Source organism: Hippichthys cyanospilos, chromosome 10, assembly GCF_059441005.1.
Source record: "Hippichthys cyanospilos isolate Australia breed blue-spotted pipefish chromosome 10, RoL_Hcya_1.0, whole genome shotgun sequence".
NCBI lineage: Eukaryota > Metazoa > Chordata > Actinopteri > Syngnathiformes > Syngnathidae > Hippichthys > Hippichthys cyanospilos.
Window position 1 is genome coordinate 16,413,850 of NC_142378.1, and position 20,596 is coordinate 16,434,445.

A 20,596-nucleotide genomic window follows, 5' to 3' on the forward strand; every position below is an offset into this window, starting at 1 on the left:
TGCATTCGTATAACAAGTTTATTTTGAAAAGATTACTTTCATAATGTTCATTTTAAAGGTTCTAATGCGTTCATTGTGGTTATACAGGGAGAGTAATATGCATTATAGTGTCAAACTAAAATGACTGACGTATACAAAGCCTATCATCTCAATGTCCTCCCATCAAAATATCATTTCTTTTATTCTTGTAGGATGCATGGCTGAACAGATGAGCAAAATACTTTTTGTACACTTGAATGAAGACGAAAATACCGATAACTCTTCTGAACCCCAACCATTTCCAGTAGACCTTGTCAAACACTTGAAGAAGTTGACATGCGATGAGAGATGACTAGGCACGTTTATCGATTGTTTTGATAGTCGTAAGGCAAGATAATGATTCCTGAATGAAATCAAGCCAAAGAGTTTAGAATTCAATGACTTTATCACATGGATAAAAAGTACAGATAAAATGGATTTGTGAGCAGAATTTAGTTCTTTTGGCTGTTGAATTAGCAAAATGATTGCATTGCACACCCAGTGCTAATGAGAGGAGGACAAAAATATCCATATTTGACTTCATGTCCAATGGAGTGTTCGGGCCACATTGCAATCTTTACAACCATCAGTACAACCTAGTACCCAGTTTTATTTGCCTGAAATGATTGATTTTCTGACATCAATTTTCTTCTTTCTCATAAAATTACATGTTTTTCCCCCCTAGGATGTCTACAGATTTCAATCAAATTCAAATTTTCTTCTGTAGAAAAACTACAGACTATTTCATTTCTTGCTATCATAGATTCATTCCATTTAAATCTGATCATATAAGTAAGTCCTATTTATTTATGACTTTGTTCTTTAAATTTTACTAATATGTTTAATTATGCCTTATGTCATGCTTTTGGTGTGTGATTTTAACATCTTGCAAGCTTTAGTCTCCATATAAGGTAAATAATGTCTCTCCTCGTTTTTCTGACACTAAATTCTTGCACTCATAAAATGTTACGACTTTGTGGATGAATTAGTTATGCAAATCGTGTAACTTCTGAGTTAATCGTGATTCATTTCAACTATTAAAACACATTAGCGGAAAGCTCTTGCTCTAATGGTTGGGGTTATTAGAAACTGTTATCAGTAGTCAAGTCAAAAGGTAGTCCAAAAATTCCTAGCAATACATCTGTGTTGTTGTAATGTACTAGTTCTCTTAGTTTTTTTTTTTTTTTTTGTCCATTATTTTCAACCTTGCACAGCTGCTTTAACTAAGCAAAGCATTTTTACAGTTTATAGATGTATGTTTAAGCTTTTTTTTCCTCTAGGGTGCAGTTGTTAATTGCAAACATATTGATATAATGAAATGTAATGTAATATAGTATGTTAAGTAATTGGGACTAAAAGAAAGCAATTTCACGTTGTCCATGCATACAAATGCAATGTTAAAAAGCTGGCATGCGCTCAAGCTCGTTTTGTTTCTCAGGAGCATGCTCTATGATAGTTCACCTGAGAGGCTTCAACAAATCGCTTCTACTGACACAAATGCAATACAGTCTGCCATCAAAGGTTTCTTTAAAAAAATAACTTCTTCATTTCAAGCAAAAGTAGCCAAGGCCTGCAAACCTCGATCAGAAAACTAGACTGGATTTTGAACATTTGAAAACTGACATCATTTTTTCAGTTTTTGATACACAGCTGAACAAACGACGACTTTTTGTCTTTTCTAAATGACTTCTGAGTCTGTTAAAAGAAAGCAAAAGTTGCATGGAGGCCATTTTGCCCAAGGAGTGTGGCTGTAGTGAGATACCTGGCAATGTCGGTATGTAGGACATTGTGGGGGAGGCCAGTAAAAACAAACAGATCCGCTGGCCAGCTGTGACACAGAGGCACAAAAGACTCATCCAAAGCCATTCTGTCATTTCTATGCGGCTGCGTTAAAGTGTAACATTGAAATATCAAGGACAGAGGGTGAAAAAAAAAAAAACATTAAAATGAACTGTCGGAGTACCATAAAACTGTCTTTTGTGGTCTCATCTGACCAATATATATATATTTTTTGTCACACAGTGTCCATCCTTGACTTGTTTTGATGGTAGTTCCAAACAGAGACGACATGGCGGTTCCTCACCGTATGACATACGCCGCATCTATAGTATTGTATGGCAGCGCAGTAGTAGAATCATATTTACGGTAAATACCGTATTTCTCGTACAAGTCTACCCCCACTTTTTTACTTCAATTTGGGTGAATTGTACAAAAACGTGATTATACGTCTACCCCTAACTTTATTGACACAATATATGGCTCTCCAATTAAAACGCATGGGGTGTGTTATTAAAATGTCCAAATTACGCTACTTTTAGACACATTTCTTCATTGTATATCGAATAACACTGTTGCGGTTATGGGAGGGGAGGGGATGGGGCGGAAACGAGACAAGCGCAAATACTGACACTAATGTTGCAAAAATAAAAGGATTTGAAGTTGCTCTATTTTTTGACACAGTTGAATGTGAATTCATCTAAAAGCCATTCATCTCAAAGTCATTATCACTATCTGACACGCCAAATAGCTCCTCCCCATTTAAATCCCGGACGTCCTCTCCTACCTGCTCGTTATTTGCGCAAACGCCATTTGTGGTACGTCATCTTGTCCAATTTGTTTGAAATGGAGGTCTTCGGAGATGATTTGCTGATCATCTTACTTGAGACGTTCTTTACCCAAGTGACGACTGTTGTGAGATCAGATGTGGAAGGTTGCCCTTCGCTGTTTCTCCCCGCACCTGCCGACATCCATGCCAGCTTGTTCAAGCACACGCTCAAGGGCTGAAGGTCAATCCGTCTTTTCCTTTTAATGATGTGTCAAAGTCCACCGAAAAATTATCCACGCAGCCTCTTTGTTGACAATAGAGAGGCAATAACGTGGCGCTTGACGAAAGTTCATTTGAAAGTGCAAACATGCTAAAATGGATGCATACTATATTGAATTAGAGGTATATATACGTATAATCATTATAAGTCTTATAAATAACATGATAGAATTTATTTCACATTCAAATTAATTTCACCCCTCCAATATGGGGGTTGAAAATGAGGGGGAAAAAAACCCCAACTCGACTTGTACACGAAGAAATACGGTATTTGTGTTAAAAGCACTTCTGCGCCGACAAATATAACCTAAACCTAAACCCATAAAAAGCAAGAGTCCACATGCCTTCTGATATTTTATGCAAAATAGATCATTGGACAGTTCATGACCTCATGGTAGAAAAAACAAACACGACTGGTGGAAATAGAGGATTCTTCTGGATAGAGCACTTTCAGAAAACCAGCGATTTAAAAAAACTCGTTTCCAAATCTTTGACTAGTACAGTATGCTTTTTCTTGGTGATGCGTTTTTTTTTGACAGGTCCGACGTATACCTCAATAGGACATACAGTCCCAAAAATACAGTAATTGGTATTACCGCTTCTCCTTAGCTCCGATGTGAGCAGCCAATCCGCTTGTTGTTACCATTGTGTCTTTTTTGGGCAGTTAAGCTCCCATCTTTGTTGATTTTTAGTTTAGTGCTTTGTGGTTGTCTCCTGTGGTCCCTGTTTGGCTTGACTTTGATGACATTTCTGGGTATCGATTTGCTGTTTTTGGCCTGCTGTGGCTGTTTTGATGTCGAATATTTTTGAAGGGGAAGGTTTTACTGAACTGTCTGTTCTCTTCCGCATCAAGGGTACACCTTCCTTCTTGACAATCTTGACATTATGTCTACAAGAAGGTCAATCAATCCACACTTTACCGGAGGACATAAGATTAGGCAAAGAAAAGATTTTTACGGCTTCTTAGTTCAATGTTAGCTTTTTGCATCCTGTTTCAGATGATTCCTTACTGTCGCAACACTAGCTAGTACCTTTACTTTTTACTACTCTGAAAGTCGACCAAACAATATCGTGTTGTTATTAGTTTCCTGAATGTCTGCAGTTGGAAAGTGATATAATTCAAATGTTGTAGGGGCAAACAAGGACAACATCACAACAATCTACAGAATGAATTGTGTTTATCTTCAAATATGGGTTTATCTCTTGTTTTTGCCCGCACCAGTTTCTTAATGAGATCCTCGTCCTTATTCAACCTGCGAGCACAGTGAAATGATTGGGGAGATGAATGGCTGAAGCGCTGGGCTCTGACTTCCCCTGACAGCATTTTTAGTTTCTTTTTAAGGTCCGCTGAACATAAAATATCACCTTTTGCATAGGATCAGACCGCCATCTTCGGCCTAGCAGGAACACAGCCACGCTGGTGAAACAGCAAGGTGCTGGGCTAAACTTCAAGGTGAGCTATCATTTACTCTGTTCTTCTGACAACCGAAGGGTGGCGCTGACTTTACAGAGTGACTTTCAGACAATGGTGCCGGGGAGGAAGAGTGGTTGACTTTTCTGTATTCCTCGACAGGTTTTTTTTGGACTAAACTCATTTCCACAGAGTTGAACAGCGCGATTTGCTCTGTTAGCGTTTACATTTCCGCTGCGAAAGCTTGTCTGCGTTTCACATTTTCCTATCTGTGCGTGAAAGCAGAAACCTAAAATCTAATTCCGAACCGCGCTGCTTGGTGGAAATGTTGGATGATGCCTGATGACAGAGGCAAAGTTTGAAGGTTTAGAACACAGGTGTCAAACTCACGGCCTGGGGGCCAAATCCGGCCCGCCACGTCATTTTATGTGGTCCGCGAAAGCAAATCATGTAGGTTTCAATGACCCTCGCTAAACTCAGTTCCAAAACTTTAGCTTGTCATGTATAATGAAAAATAAAGTTGAGATTTTTTGGTTTGTTCTGTAATATAAACAATAAATGAACAAACTAGAATGCTTTACTTCTGATTTCAAAACAACTAAGCCATCAATGTGTTTTGTACGGTAATAATACTATGAGATCATTTAAAATCGACTTGGTTTCCTCAACACATCGGCCCAGTGAAGGAAGTTCTCGCTACAAAATGGCCAGTGACAAAAATGAGTTTGACACCCCTGGTTTAGAAGCTCAATTACAAAGTTCCTAGAACGTATCCATAGAGTAAACAAAGACTCAGTCAGATGAGAAAAACACAAAAGATCTCAAATTCAGAAGACGGCAGTAAATCAAGGAAAGTGAAACCAGTCGGGTGATATAATTAATATATAGGATGCAATGGCTTTGTGTTTTGTGTTGCCATAAAAATAGTATGAACAAATCTTGTTGGCATGCTTTTGAGTAAGGCTTACACAACCTGGCTTACACATTCCACTTGGATGGAGGAGGTTAACGGTTTGTCTCAAGTGCAAAAGGGAAACTTTTTGAAAAGTCATGCGGGAGCATTATTCCAAGCCAGGAAGAAAAATGTGAACTTCAGGTTATATGGTGCCGTTGTTTTCATTTTGCTCTCCGAAGCCACCCATGAGTCTTTCTGAGTAATTGAGTGGGGAAAGCTTTTGTTTCCCCAAAACCTCATCGCTTGTGTGCAAACAGCAAAGTGTACATGACGTTCCCTCTGTGAAAGCTCCTCCGCTTCAGCTCTGTTCCGATGAGTGAGCCCGTTTTTAATTGACGTCTTCTCTAAGGCATTGCTCGTACAATCTCGGCTCGTCCTTGTGCTCTTCGGGGTACTTGCAAATTGCGGTGCAAATCCGCCACCAGGCAGTCACTTGGAAGAACCCGTTCTCACAACTGCTCCAAGGTAACTGGGCTGGGTGACGTGCATAAAAGGAAACAGATTAAGATCTCCTGCATTACATCCAATATTGTGTCCACTTTGGGCTTCGAGCTACGGGCTAGAAGAAAGAGGAGGAAATGCGCTCGTCACTACCTTGCTATTCCTCATATGTCCAAGTTAAAGGCTCTCATCAGAAGATCCAGGTCGCCGATGTTTGCGGCCTGGAAGAGTTCGGGCTGGTCCATCATAGACAAAGCTATCCTGAGAGCGGCCCAGATGTTTCCAGACATCACCTGGTGGGATTGCTGTCGACTCCGGCTTTTCCGTTGAAGGCTGAGGGCCGTCAGGAAATTGCTGGCCGCCTCTCTGGAGACACGCGTGCATTTAATTAGCTTTCCTCGTCACGATTCTCTAAGCGTTAACGTTTACAAGAACTAGGCACGGGATGAGAGCTTGTAATGATGTGTTCTCGCGAGATTAGAATGTCATGAGAGTTCTCTCGTCCCTGCACGGCACGTCTAGTTTTTTCTTCGTCTTTTTTTTTTGTTCTTCACTGACTGCATAGGAGAATGCGCCGCTTGTTAAAGCTCTGCCAGGCAGTAAAACACGCAGAAGGTCAGCCAACCTCAAAATAAACCTTACTATACCAATTAATGAGGAATGACTTGACTCTTTGAACTTGAATTTTTACAGCATTAACTGTTGCTCCCGGAGTGAGTTGCAGAGCTCGAGGGTTGCTTCTATTTGAAGTTATGGCGATATTAACAATGTTGTACTGAAATCGCATTGAATTGCCGATTCAAGGCACCCAAAAGCGACTTAAATACTGGCATTTTATTGTACATCTCCCGCTAGTGATGTGACTTCCATGAACAAACCGAGTCTTTTGAACGGCTCGTCACTGTGAATGATAAGAACCGTGTCTTTTTAAAGAGCCGACAAGTTAAAACACGGATGGCTGGAACGAGAGCAGACGAGTAAACAACACCAGCTTGTTGGAAGAAAAACAGGCAGGAGTAAAGAGGAGGAGCTGCCGGCAGCGCAAATTCACCAGCCAGAAGTATAACTTTTTTCAAAAAATCAAATGTGTTGGCCAAGCATGTAAGATGTTCTTTAGATTTGCTTATGCTCTTAAAAAACCCTTAAAAGTTTATTTTTATTTTTTTGCATACGCCAAAACGAAGCATTATATGGCACAATTAACAACGTGATTAATGTAGTGTACCCACAGATGACATTAAATCAGCTCATATCATTGCAATTTATAATATTTGAAAAAAAAAAAAAAAAACGTTTTTATTCAATGTTCCACCACTTAAACACTTACAGTATCACATGGATGTATCCCGATGTTTATGAGTAAGCTGGTGTTTTAAAATATGCAATATTGAGGTTTTAAAAAGGAAAAAGAAGAGCCAGACTTTTGAACAGCTCTAATTAGTCAATAGCTCTTGAAACAACGGCGACCTTTAAAGAGCCAGAAGTCCAATTGTTAGCACCCATGGCCAGCGTCTAAGCATAAATCGGGCACTTGAATGCCCCCAAGAGCAGTCGGATTACTTTTTGAAGGCAGTTCAATAGATGAAAATAACTGTGTTCACTTTGAATGCTGACAGCCTGTCAAAGTTGCTGTTCCAACTGATCACTTTTTTAATAAAACAGACTGACTCAAATGTGTGTTCTGTGGGTCTAATGTCACTTTGTCTCATTGAACAATATATTTATGGGGAGAGGGTTGTCTAAAATCTCACAGTCTATATTTTAGTACCGTATTTTCCGCATTATAAGGCGCACCTTCAATAAATGACCAATTTTAAAATTGTTTTCATTTATAAGGCGCATAAAATAGAAGCTACAGTAGTGGCTGGGGTTGCGTTATGCATCCACTAGATGGAGCTGCACTAAAGGGAATGGCAACAAAACAGAGAAGTCAGTAAATCTTTTCAATCAGAAATTAAGAATAAAGATGATTTGTGGAGAGTACTATCTAAAGAATGGGGAAAAATACCTCTTGATTACAATAAGACTGTTTAGATCAATGCCAAGATGAATCAAGACTTTAAAAGGATATAATTATGATTCAACTCAATATTGAACTTGATTTTTTTAATCAAATTGCAAACAAAAACCTTCAAATATATTGTTTTGTTCATTTTAAAACAGTTTCTGAATACATTTGACAAAACTGCGTTTTCTTTGATAAAAACACACCTTTTTTGCACCTTGTCCCCAAATAAATTCCTTCAAAATTGTAGCATATATAGCATATCAATATTTCAAACAGGGTGTTATAAAAAATTGTTGCACAAAATGCATTTAGAACTGAAATGCAGAGGTAAAAATTGAAGAATTTACATGGCGATTAAATGATTGTATTTGTTGTGTCCCTCAAAAACGTAAACTCACGGTTTATTCACCGTATAGGGTGCACCGGATTATAAGGCGCACTGTCCATTTATGAGAAAATCGAAGGCTTTTAGGTGTGCCTTATAGTGTGGAAAATATGGTAATAAAAATGTTTTATCAATAAAAATATAAAACCTGACTATAACCTGACTATCCATAGTTGCTTGGAAATGTGTTCTTTAGTTTTCTCTGTTAATATTCGTGTTTCCCAAGTCCTCTGATATGTATTTTTTATTTTATTTTTTTCATCAAAATACCAAAATACTCAATAGCCGCAACCCTAAAAGCGAAAAATGCAAGATGCTTCAGTTTGCCACTTTAAGAAAATGATGGTAAAATATTGGCAGATAAAACAACGGCAGTTTTGTAAACGCTGCAAAAGATTGCACCAAACACCGCAGCTAACATCAGCTGTATGCGTTTTGTTGAACTATTCCATTTTAAGAAAGACCTCAACTGTAGCTTAACGAGATTTACAGATTAGAGCTTTAATTTTCGTGCTGTCTGCTCAATAGAAAAAAACTTTTTTGAAAACTGGCATTCTTTTATATTGCAAATTTTGTTAAGCTCTTGTCTCCTACGTGTGGATTCAACCACACGTGACATCTCATCTTGTGGGATTTGTGTCTTGTCTTATCCCTGACAGGAACCCTATTCAAGGGTGAATGTAAACCAGTCTTGATGCTGGTTGATGTTGGGTTTCTTTGGATTTTGAAAGAAGTCGGTTTTAAGCTATAACGCTGATAGAAATATTCAGACTGACACTACAGATTCATCAAATGCGTAGAAAAAGTTTGGAGTATAGTAACATTTAAACGTAACTGTCAGGAACGTGTACAAATACTGTACGTTGTATGACACCGATTTTTGAAACGCTCGGAATAAGCTGTTTACATGCCTATGGTACGGGAGAAACCCCCGTTAAACCGTGACATACAGATAACGTCATGGCAAAAAAAGACGTCATTTTCATTTCTTACTTTCTGCTGTCATTAAAATATTATTTTTATTATATTCTTACACTCATAGCTGTGTTTAAGTAATGGATTTCATGTACACACAGACAGATGCTTAATCTTCACAACATTGTGCCATATGCTGTTATGGATGTCACATTTACTGACAATTGTGATGTAGTTGAAGAGCTTTTGTCAAACTGTTCAAAAAATGTAACACGATTGTCCTCGCTATTCAAATGTTGGGTTTGAAAGTCATAGACAAATGCTGCATAGGCTCAAGAATACACATGGAAAGCAAGTTGCTGGCAAGCGTTTTTATAATTCTGTTGTGTTGAACCTTGAGTGTGGTCACTCAGTCTGTGATGTCTTTTTAATAAAGACAAGAAAGACCTGAGCATATAGTCGATGAGCGTGGTCACATTTTATTAGTTCTGTGGGAGTTGTCTGGCAGAGATGATGACTTGCTTCGCACTCTAAGGATTCAACTTTGTCTCACTCAAACTTTTTTGCCCCTAATTCCAGCCCCCAAAGCAATTGCACTCACTCACCTGTGTGCGCCGAGGTTAATGCAGCTGATTCCCAGGTTGTAGCGGGACCTGATAAATCCCGGCTGCAGCTCCAAAGCTCGCGTGTACGCCTCCACCGCCTCCTCGCTCCGGTCTCCGTTTGCCAGAGTGGCCCCCAGTCGGTTCCACAGCAAGTAATCCTGGGTGAAACAAACATCTTTTAGTCCTTAGGAATTCATTTGCATACATTTTTTAAATATATGGCTCACTTAAAATCCTTGAATTTTCTCATCAAATCGACAGTTTACAATCTCATGCTGATCCGCATGTAATTGCAATAGGGCTCGGAGGGTTAGGGGTACATTAGGGTCTACTTTAAAAATAGGTAAATAAATAATAACAAAATATAAAATTATTCAATTATTGCTAAGTGGACTTGGCATATGAAAACAGTACTATTGCTGCACCTTAACAAAAAACATCCATATGCACAGACCGTCCTACAATGATGGAGCCTTTTGTTGTCTTGGTGGACCAGATTTAGTCGTAAGCCAGCTTTCATTCAAGACAATATTAGCTCGGAGCTTCCAAAGAGAAAGGAAAGAAAGTAACGAACGTCTCCAAAAAGATTTCGAGGAGTATTGTCAATCCATCTGTTTGTTGACCTTAACTCTTTCAGTCCCGTTGGGACAATATGATCCGCAGCTCATCAAAAAAATGTCAGTGGGTATGGGAATGGTAGCAATAACATAAAATGATATACCAGCTGTTCATTACACACTTATCTATGCATTCTAGTGGCATTTAGCTACTTTTCCAAACAAAACAAGCCAGGGCTGTGTGGACTGTCAACAAGGTAGGTTGTTTTGTACAATTTCTCATGAATTAACCATCTAGTACAGCGGAAATATATTGATATGCGCTATGTATGTGTGTTACTAGAGATTACAGTGATTTCTATGTATTGTAGGCTGAAAAGCAACTCCAGTGAATTCTCAAAACATGCGCTGCCTGATATTTCATGTCCTGTTTGAATCTAACATACTAACACTGAATCTATCAAATAAAATTATGGTTCAAATAGATCAAATATTTTATAAGCCAGAGCGACGTATGCATGAACATGTTTGAAAATAGACTTGTTCATTAATGTCACATTTAAGAATACGGTGTGCCTAACGGTCCAAAAAATACAGCATCCATTTTGCAACAAGCAGCCTGTTTTTTGCTAGGGAAAAAGTGACAAAACGTCACCGTCAGCTCCTAGCTAAACTAACAAGGGTAATTTAAGGGGAGTTCAATTACATCACTTCAGGGTGTCCTTGTGCTTGTTTGCCACCTGCACTCTCGTGCGCACACACACACACGCACACATGCAGAGGTCATGGTCTACGAGAGTACAGGGGCCCTTTATCTAAGGTTGAGCCTTGCAGTGGGGATGTAATTATCTTCCTTTGTGTTCAGAGCTAGTTTTGCAGCAGGGGGGAAGATATTACCAAGTCAAATGTGGGAGGTTGGATTTAACAGTAAGTAATGTTCATGCCAACCTGGGACATCGTGGAGGAGGACAGACGCTTATTTGCATCGAGGGGATGCAGAGTCACCAATAAAGTTTGTGAATCCTTGGATATCTTCCTTGTTTTGTGCGGATATGTGCTGAGTACATATGCAACTTACTGAAGCCACCCTACGTGGGAAGTCATGTGTGTGGCAGTGTTGCGCTTACTTTCCCTTGGCAAAGTCATTGTTAGGGACAACTACCTGTGTGCTTAGCATTGTGTTTCAAATCATAGTCCCAATTCCCAATTCCAAACCCTTTTCAGAGGCATGGAGCCTATCCCAGCGGTACTAATCTTCATGATATAAATTATCAAGCTTAGTGGTCCGGCACAATCAATTTTGCTGCTTGAAGTTCATACTTCATTTGTTTTTTTTTTGTTTTTTGTTTTTTTCCTCAAATTGATACTAATTCACAGAGGTCAATAACTGAAACATAGCTTTGATTTTTATTATAAGGGGGAACATTTTGGCATAAAACCTTTTGTAAATAAAGAATTATACCTCATAACATTGTTGAAATGTATTAAAGCATATAGAATAACAGACTTTTTTTGAATACAAATTACAACAAAAATACGGGCAGCTCCCCAGTGTCATCAGTATGCCTTAAAATGCCCTCAAAAGTTATATGAAACCGTCAACACGTACGTATTGTAGGTATTGTTTTCACATAAATATATGAGTGTGTGTAGTTTGCATGTTCTCCCTGTGCTCGTGTAGGTTCTCTCCAGGTACTCTGGTTTTCTCCCACACTCCAAAAGCAGGTATGGCAGGTGTACTGGACACTCTAAATTGTCCGTAGGTGTGATTGGGTGCATGAAGGGATTTTCGTCCCTGCATATAGCTGGCAACCAGCTCAGGGTGTTCCCCGCCTACTGCCCAACGTCAGGTGGGATAGGTACCAGCAAGCCAGCGACCCTTGTGAGGATAAGCGACTTTAGAAAATGGATGAAAGGATAAACAAGAACAGATACTAACAGGTTGTTAGACTGGTTTGGACTCCACAGTGATCTGAGCGTGGGAGTGTTATTGCAGTACATTGGGTAGGAGCTCCCATAAAGCAGTGACGTCAAGACTACATCTACGCTATTATCTGTATATGATAGTCGACACATACTGCATACTTTCGAAAAATCCGAGATGTAGTGAAGCCGCGAAACTTGAACCACGACAGATCACCGTAGACAGGAGTGCATATGGCATTGACATTTTCAGTGTATTCTTGTTTTGTCATTGGTGTTCGGAGCGTTAATAGCTCCAGGGAAAAACTGTCTCTGAGTCTGTCTTGCTTTTATGAGCCCCGTAGGCCGACCAGAGGGTAAATGTTAAAAAGCATAATGACCAGGATGAATTGTGTCTCTGATAATATTCCTCGCTCTGCTCAGGGACGGCAGAGAGCTTCCAGTGACGTTCTGGGCGGCGTATCACTGAATATATAAATATATACAGTGAACCCTCGCAACGTCACTCTTCACACTTTTTTTGTCCTCAATGCTTCTCCCTTTTTTTTTTTTTTCCAACAGACTTTGCATGATGCAATGCAACACTCCCACGCTTAGTCCTAGTCTGAAGCGGTCTAACAGCCCAAATGTGCAATTTTCTTCAAATGAAGGCATTTTTGCTAAAAACTAAATCACTGCTCGTCTACATCTGGCACTATAAAAGGACGTTTTGGCAAGGACTCTACATGACTCTCAGGCTGTATACTTGACTCTGATAGAAGCTGTGCGAAACTTACATGTGGGGGAGGGGGTGGGGCAGGGGCAGCTTAAACAGAGTGACAACACAGACTGTGGCTGGCCCTTTAAGAACAGTTGCGATGCAATGTGGGAATGGGCAGGGGGGAGGGGTTGAGGTAGTGCTCCGTGCTGCTGTGAGATTTGAGAGTGAGCGGCGCTCATTACTCGCTGATGCCAAAAGAGACTGTTTTACCTCCATATTACACTTAGAAGGTCACTGGGCATGGAAAAGAAAGGGAGGAAAAGTTTTACTGAACACATTTCATACTCTTTATTTGTGTACGTAGTCTGTGGGGTGGTTTGGGGGTCCTACTTAGTGAAATCCACTTTTCGCAGGGTTTTTCTGGTCCCCAATGACCACAAAAAACAAGGGAACACTGTACATAAATAGTTCCCAAGTTTGTTAGTTAGTTAGTTAGTTTGTCAAAATGTTGAATATCAATGTTGATGTTAATAAGTCCAATCAATAATCAGTCATTATTATTACATTATTACATTATATTATTACATTATTATTACAAAACATTATTTTGTGCGCACGAGATTTAACATTTTATTTTAGAGGGATGGTGTAAACTCACACAAATGCCTCTGTAAATTCTGATTGCTACTTAAGCAAACAAATGTTCCCTCTTAGTCATAACCGAAGAGTAACTCTGAATCTATTTCCAGTCTTTTGCACAAATGAGTGTGTGTAGCTGCTATACCTCAGGCCGCACCGACAAGGCCGTGTTGAAAGCATCCACCGCTTTGTTGAACTCGCTGCTGAGGTTGTAAAGCACCCCGAGGCCAGTCTGCAAGTCCGGGTCAACGGTGTCCGAGTTGACCTGGACAGCTTCCAGGAAAAGTTCCTTGACCTCGGGTAACATGGAGCTGTGGACATATTCACATGAGGATCCGTGTGACTTCATGACAGTGAATGTTGTTATTCTTTTATCAAAGAGAGAAAGAGAGAGAGAGGGAACAGAAAGACAGATTTTTTTTTTTTATTGGAGGTCTTTTTCCCCCCACGAGGTCAGGCATTACAAATGCATAGAAGATGGACGTAAAAGATAGAGCGGATAATTGCAGAGAGCGGTTAACCAGTAGGGTTAAAGGAGAGGGATGGAGTGGGCAGCAGAAAGAAGAGAAGAGGGAAGATCCTGTATGGATTAGCGGGAACATCACAGTAATTGGGATGTACCTGTATCTCTTCACTCGGACGAGACGATTAATGATTTGATAGAGTGCTCCTTTTCCTCGGGAGAAGAATTAAGCCTTTTCTATCTGATGTTCAAAGCTTAAAACCTTCATTTTAAAAGCTTAAGATAGAAGCGTCTCTCCCTAAAGCAGGGATTGAGAGTGGTTTGGCGAGGAGGGCACGGTTGTCAAGATAGTGAAAGAAGGCCAGCGGCAAGCCAGGGTTCACAGAGCTCTTGTGCTTTCATGCGTTTCATGGATGTCAGACTAAGACAAATGAGCTTGTTGAACACATGATTAACACATGATGTGATCAGGTGTCCTTACCCTCAAATTCAAATGTTCACAAACACATTTAAGATGTCATGAAATTAAAGATATAAACTGTTTCCTGTCATTACAAGTCATAAAGCATCACCCAAACCATAGAAACTGACTGAGAAAATACCAATCTGTGCAAAGCTCTTACAGTATATGGGCAAAAGATGCCTACTAGCCCAAATAATTCCCTCAAAGTTTATTCATATGACTTGAAGGGGTTCTTTACGTATTTAGCCATTGTCCGCAGAGAAAAGTTCATGTTTCAGCAGTAAAACGTTTATGAAAAAATCATAACTAAATGTACAATACCAAAATGAACAATGCAATAGAATAAAAATTACCTCACATGATCTTAAGGCTCCGAAACAGTATACTAAAATCATGGATCACCTGTTTTCTGCGTTTGACCATGTGACATTTGGAAGCTGAGCTTGATTGGTTGTTACAAGCTCTGACTACATATGATGTCATCGTCAGTCAACAGCAAGTAGCAAAATGTGTTTTAATAATATTAATTGTTCTTTTTGAAATACAGTATGTCAGGTTTTAAGATTGATAAGAAACCTGCATTACTTTGCCGTTATTAAAACCTTTATGCAGTATTGCGTGCATTTTTTTAGACAAATTTTTCCACATTCTACTCAAAGTAGTTTAGGCTGGAAGTGTGGTGTACCATTTCGAACTTTGACATGATATCATCTGATAAAATTTCGACTCTCTAGTGTCTTCTTTGCCTCCCATTTGATACATATTTCTTTTCTCTCTTTCTCTTGTGTGCATGTGTGGATCTTTGGCAGATGCTTGCTAGTAGCAATTTTTGCGTGACATTATTGCCTGTATTGTTTCACAAACCTTTATTATTTTCTTTGAGGTTTTTGGCCTTTTATTATTACTACCCAATTTCTGATTAAGTGACATATTACATACAAGCATATAACAATCATCAATGCCAAGCAACACTAATCTTATAACAACTGTAAAGTAGTCCGATTAGAAAAGTTCTTGTTGCTTTCGGCCACGTACCGACGATTTTCGGGAAAAATCTGTGCATCCCTCGGCAAAATATAAAATGTTTACTGCTGAAAATGGCTAAAACAAGCAAAGTATCCCTTTAATGGACCAGGCTTCAGGGAGCGCTACCAAACTGTAAGCCTACAATCGAAAAGAAAAAAGGCCCCATTTTGTTGAATACCTTTCATGCCTGCCAATGTTGGGTGCATGGGACATCCTGCGCTGGGAGTTTGGGGATCCCACAAGATGGTTTTTGCCTTTGAGGAGGTGCTTGTATTTGGGATTATGTCGCAGCCAGCGAAGCAGAGCCTCGCAGGCCTCGTAACGCATGCCCGTATTGGTCAGACTCACCGCCAAGGCCATGAGGGCCGGGAGGTTGTTGGGGTGGAGCTCCAAACACCTGAATGAAGACGGCAAGCGCGTTAGCGTGCGGGATTACATTGTGTTTTTAATATCCTTGGATTAGCGTGCTTGGAAAGTGTTGTTGTTGTTGTTTCTGACACGGTATAACAGATGAAGCAGTTGTTTTGTATGAACCTGGCGGATTAGTTTAAAGACTCAGAGAAGGGCCAAAAAATAAGATTTGGGAAGATCAACTCATGTGCCAAACTCTTAATCTCCGTTAATCTCAAAGTAAATTATTTCACCCCAGCGTATTGAAGGTGAGGGTTACATAAAGTTAAAGTCGGAGCACTCAAATCCCTTGCACACAAATGATTCCTCTTTTTCATAAGACAAAAACAAATCGGTTTAGATGTCCTAAGCAAATGTTATGTTATTTTAAAATTTACAGACAAAAACAGAATAGTTATTGGATGTGTGCCTTTCAAAGTGTTGCCAGGGTGGCTCCAACAGGACCAAAGCCAGGTAAATTATCTAATCTCACTTCATACCAAAACATTGTGCACACAGATGGCAGACGTTACATAACAATAACACAATGTGGACTGAAGCGCCTCATATTCCACTGGTAACTGTCTGCAAGATTAACTGCAAAAATTGTCTGTCTAGTAATCGCATGTACTTGGAAAAGCAATTTTTGTGTGTGTGTTCAATTGCAGAGAAAAGTTTACTCTGATTGAAAAACTCACAATGAGTGAAATTACAGTCTCCTTTATTTCTGTGGACCACATAAGGGCAATATCTTATCAAAATTCGCTTGCTTGTTTATACTTGAACTGTGTACACACACACACATACATATATATATCTATATCTATCTATCTATCTATCTATCTATCTATCTATCTATCTATCTATCTATCTATCTATCTATCTATCTATCTATCTATCTATCTATCTATCTATCTATCTATATATATATATATATATATATATATATATATATATATATATATATATATATATATATATATATATATATATATATATATATATTCATATATATATATATATATATATATATATATATGTGCATCTCTGAAGATCTTGCATTGTGTGACAACTATTATCATTTTTATACCAATAGATTGTTACATTCTGATCATTATATAATGTTATACATAAATGTATCGCATTCGCTTTTCATAACTGGCCTTTTTATTTTCACTTCACTTGCACTTGACAAGAATTGTAATATTCTATATTCCAAAACAATGTTTGTACTAATAAAGACTTTCCACTCTGATTACACAAAATTACTGGTAATATAACATGTACCGGTAATAGGACAGTTTATATGAGCCCGCTTCTTACGTTGCCTGCTTAGAGATGCAAGGTTTATTTATTTACCTCTGGAGGGAGACAATGGCTGCCTGCTCATTCTCATTTTCGGCCTGGGTGGTCCCAAGCACTTGCCAAGCCTGTAGAGGAACAAGAAGAAAAATGCATGAGCAGTCGTTGGACATCAGTGCCTTTTTTTGGACCCCTGAAATCAAATAATTCATAGAAATTTCGAATATATGGAATGTGTAAAGAAAGGAAGTTTCACAACCAATCACTAAAAGGCTGAGTAGTTAATTTTTAGATTCATAATGTGAGCTTATAAAATAAATCACCTTTGTATTTTATCTCTGTAAAACCCCATGTTAAAACCAGTTAATGCTAAACTAGTCTTTGCGTATGCCTTTTTTTTTTTTTTATAGGTCTTTTAAATAAGGGGAGAAATAAATTCTCAGAGGCCACTAAGCGCCCCAGGTGGAATTTTGGAATCGTATTAGTTCCATACACTGAGGGATTATCCTTTCCCTGCAAAAATTGGCACATTTCTGTATGTTCCCGGGCATACCAAAAGCACTTTATGCGAAGGATTTGCTCTTTCAACCTGCAAAGAGGTCACTCCTGACTAAGAAGAGAAGAGGGGGAGTAAAATGAAAGGAGCTAAGATTCATCTCACTGGTCAAATGGAAATTTTCATCAAAAGTACAAGCAAGTTGGGCCTTTTTGTTACAGTAAACAATTCAAAAAGGCAGGAGTAATTCTAGGCAATCAGAGTTGGGCCTGTGTCCTCTGAGGACAAAATCTGCCTCGCGCAGCTGGAGGTCAACTGAGGGATTCTTTCTTTTTGGTTCCTCACAGCATGAACCAGCTGGGATGGAGATTTTTGTTCACACTTGCCACAGTCAAGATGACCTGTGCAGTCGAAGAGTTATCGCATTTTGTAAAACGCATCGCAAGTTATGTTGATTATAGGCAATTTACTAAGAATTGCTTTTTCTTTGAAGATTGATGCATAAAAATAGCTTAATTTTGGTTGTTCTATTATTTGGTGGTAATTACGAGTCTGGAAACGCAAACCTGTGAACGGAGATGGATTTCAAGTCTGTGGATTGCAATCTCGCTTTTTTTTTCTTTTTTTTTTAAACAGAAAGGGTCATTCTGTCTGACAAATTGGTGTTGGCGTGAACATGGAATAGAGTATGCAGTAGTAGTCTTAATTAAAATAAATATGATGTTTGTATGAAAAAAAATTACTTGAGGCCATAAATATGTTCAAGTAACATTGGAACATTTGGTACAACGGAAACTAAATATACATTCTTGTGCCACGTGACTATGTTCCATGTAACTGAGCAAATTAGTTCTTTGTGGGCCATAATCTCAAAATATCTGAAATCAATACCGTTATAAAGCAAAGACATAACAACTCGAATCAAGACTAGTTGGCTGAAACACAGGTCTGATGCAATGATTTAATGCCAGCATTAGTGGCACAAATGTAGGTCCCATCCACTACATTGTATCATGTAACCCAACCTTCATAAACAACCCTGATTTTTCATCCAGAACATTGCTTCAAATGGACTATTTTTCACATTTGTCTTATTTTTCTTAACTGTTCTCAAAATGAATTCTCTGATTCAAAAAATGTGTACTGTCTGTAGAACAAGATAGATTTGACCCACTTTGAATTAAAAATGATCAACCAAACCTTTTGGAAGATATACCATGTATATCATGTATGTTTTTATTTTCCCCAGAAAGTTGTGTCATAGGTATTTAAAAAAAACAAAAAACAAAAAAACGACAACTTGGGTCAGTTCAAATATAAACCAACTTTCTAGATCAAAAATGTGGGATGATTTGGAATGAATAACCCAATACATTGTGTCTACCTCTTAATTTGCTTCTTTCTTTTTTTAAATCATGGTTCATTTGCAAACCCAACCTACATTTATGTTGTAAAACTGATTTTAAGGAAACTTTAAAATGACAAATTTTCCATCCCATACATTCTCAAGCAATCCCTTAAAAGAACAATGTGTCAGATTTAGACCGTTTTTCATTAAAAAGGATTATATTAAATGATTACAAATTTCCAAAACTTGCAAATGAATGTGTTCTTAATGACCAACAATATGTTTAAAATATAATCGTAGGTCTAGTTATCATTAAATTATATTAGATGGGGGGTAGCTGCCGTGTCTGTTATAGCTACGGACAATGGATAATGCCTAAATCTTACATCAGAGAGACATGGTGACTGTGCTAACAGATAAATGTTGAAAAATCTTTTATGCCTTTCAGTTTGCTTAAAACTTTTCATATAGCCCTTGCATATGCGAGAAATGAAACACAATCAGTTGCAAGTGATAAATAATGTAGCTATCAAGTAGGAGTGGGAATCTTTGACTGACTCACGATTCAATTCCGATTTTTGGGTGTCCGATTCGACACAGAATCGATTTTTGATTCAAAACGATTCATTTAAAAAAATATTTCAGCTTCAATCTACAGTATGGTTGTGCAGAAATTATACTGCTTCAGTCTGCTTTGCAAAACAGATTAACAAAGGGAGAGCAAGTGTCATTTTTTTTAATATGAAAAAAGTTTTGATTTGTTAGAAATATACCTTTTTCCACAAAAACAGCATGTGGACAATTGCTACTCTTTGAGACTAGATATCAATTATATAGCTTTTATGGTATAACATAGGATAAAATAAAAATAAAAAAGTTGAACAAGCTACATTGTCATTTCTAAATATGAACATTTCTCAGTACACCTATGAGAAACAAGATGTTTCATTTAACTTTTTAAGGCATGTCAAGTGAGAAGCTAAATTTCAAGAAAAGTGTGCCAATTTGTTAAACTCGAGCATTATCTGTAACAATTGTAAAAGGTTATTTAGACTAGACAGTATTTTCATTCATTTACATCTGTGTGAGTAAAATGTGTTTGTGAATTCATTTGGAGTTTGTATACATTGTTTTGTTATATATTTTTTTGTTTGTTGTTGTCGATTACGGACCATTTACTTTCTGTTCTTGTATGAATATTTGCTCCTGGTTAGCGTATTTACTGTAAGAAAGAATAAAGTATTGCTTGTGTAATTTCATATTAATTGGAATTTTGGGGGATATAATAATAAAAAAAATGACATTGTTTAGCCTTTGTGCATGTATGTGCACTTTGATTAGCGCATTCACCTCGGAATCGTGAGGGTCCTGCAAGACAGCAGCTTCCAGCATAAGCACCGCATTTGGCAAGTCTCCTTCTCGAGACTTCTTCAGCCCCTCCTCAAACGCATTAGGCAAGTCTTTATAGGGATTATCTGTGTGGAAGTAGTAACCCTGTAAGTCAAAATATAAACAAGAAAAAGAGGAAACAAGTTCAGGGGTGACGTCAGTGCTCCTCGGATGCAAAGCTGCAGCAAAGAATCGATCCTTAGCACATCACACAAAACCTGGACTGGGCTCCCTGGGGTTTTCCCTTCTCTTTAAATGTTAAACTTTGAATTTTCAAACCGTGATTACTCCAGTGTGTTTACGGCCTCCTCTGAGCTGCACGCCTTTGAAAGAACTTG

The 20,596-nt window shown here is 38.4% G+C and overlaps 1 protein-coding gene across 3 annotated transcripts in view; it reads right to left on the minus strand.

The window, feature by feature from the left end:
* The window catches only part of pex5la (peroxisomal biogenesis factor 5-like a), a 93,229-nt gene continuing 72,633 nt past the window's right edge, over positions 1 to 20,596 (minus strand). For 2 of the 3 annotated variants that reach the window (XM_088425341.1, XM_088425339.1), the window contains 6 exons: positions 20,220 to 20,363; positions 17,083 to 17,153; positions 15,512 to 15,730; positions 13,527 to 13,692; positions 9,563 to 9,720; positions 1 to 6,015 (listed from right to left, as the gene is read on the minus strand). In XM_088425341.1, coding sequence (XP_088281467.1) covers positions 5,814 to 6,015; positions 9,563 to 9,720; positions 13,527 to 13,692; positions 15,512 to 15,730; positions 17,083 to 17,153; positions 20,220 to 20,363 — 960 coding nt within the window. In that variant the 3' untranslated portion in view covers positions 1 to 5,813. The remainder of the gene's footprint in view (positions 6,016 to 9,562; positions 9,721 to 13,526; positions 13,693 to 15,511; positions 15,731 to 17,082; positions 17,154 to 20,219; positions 20,364 to 20,596) is intronic. The other variant, XM_088425340.1, reaches the window with a different exon arrangement.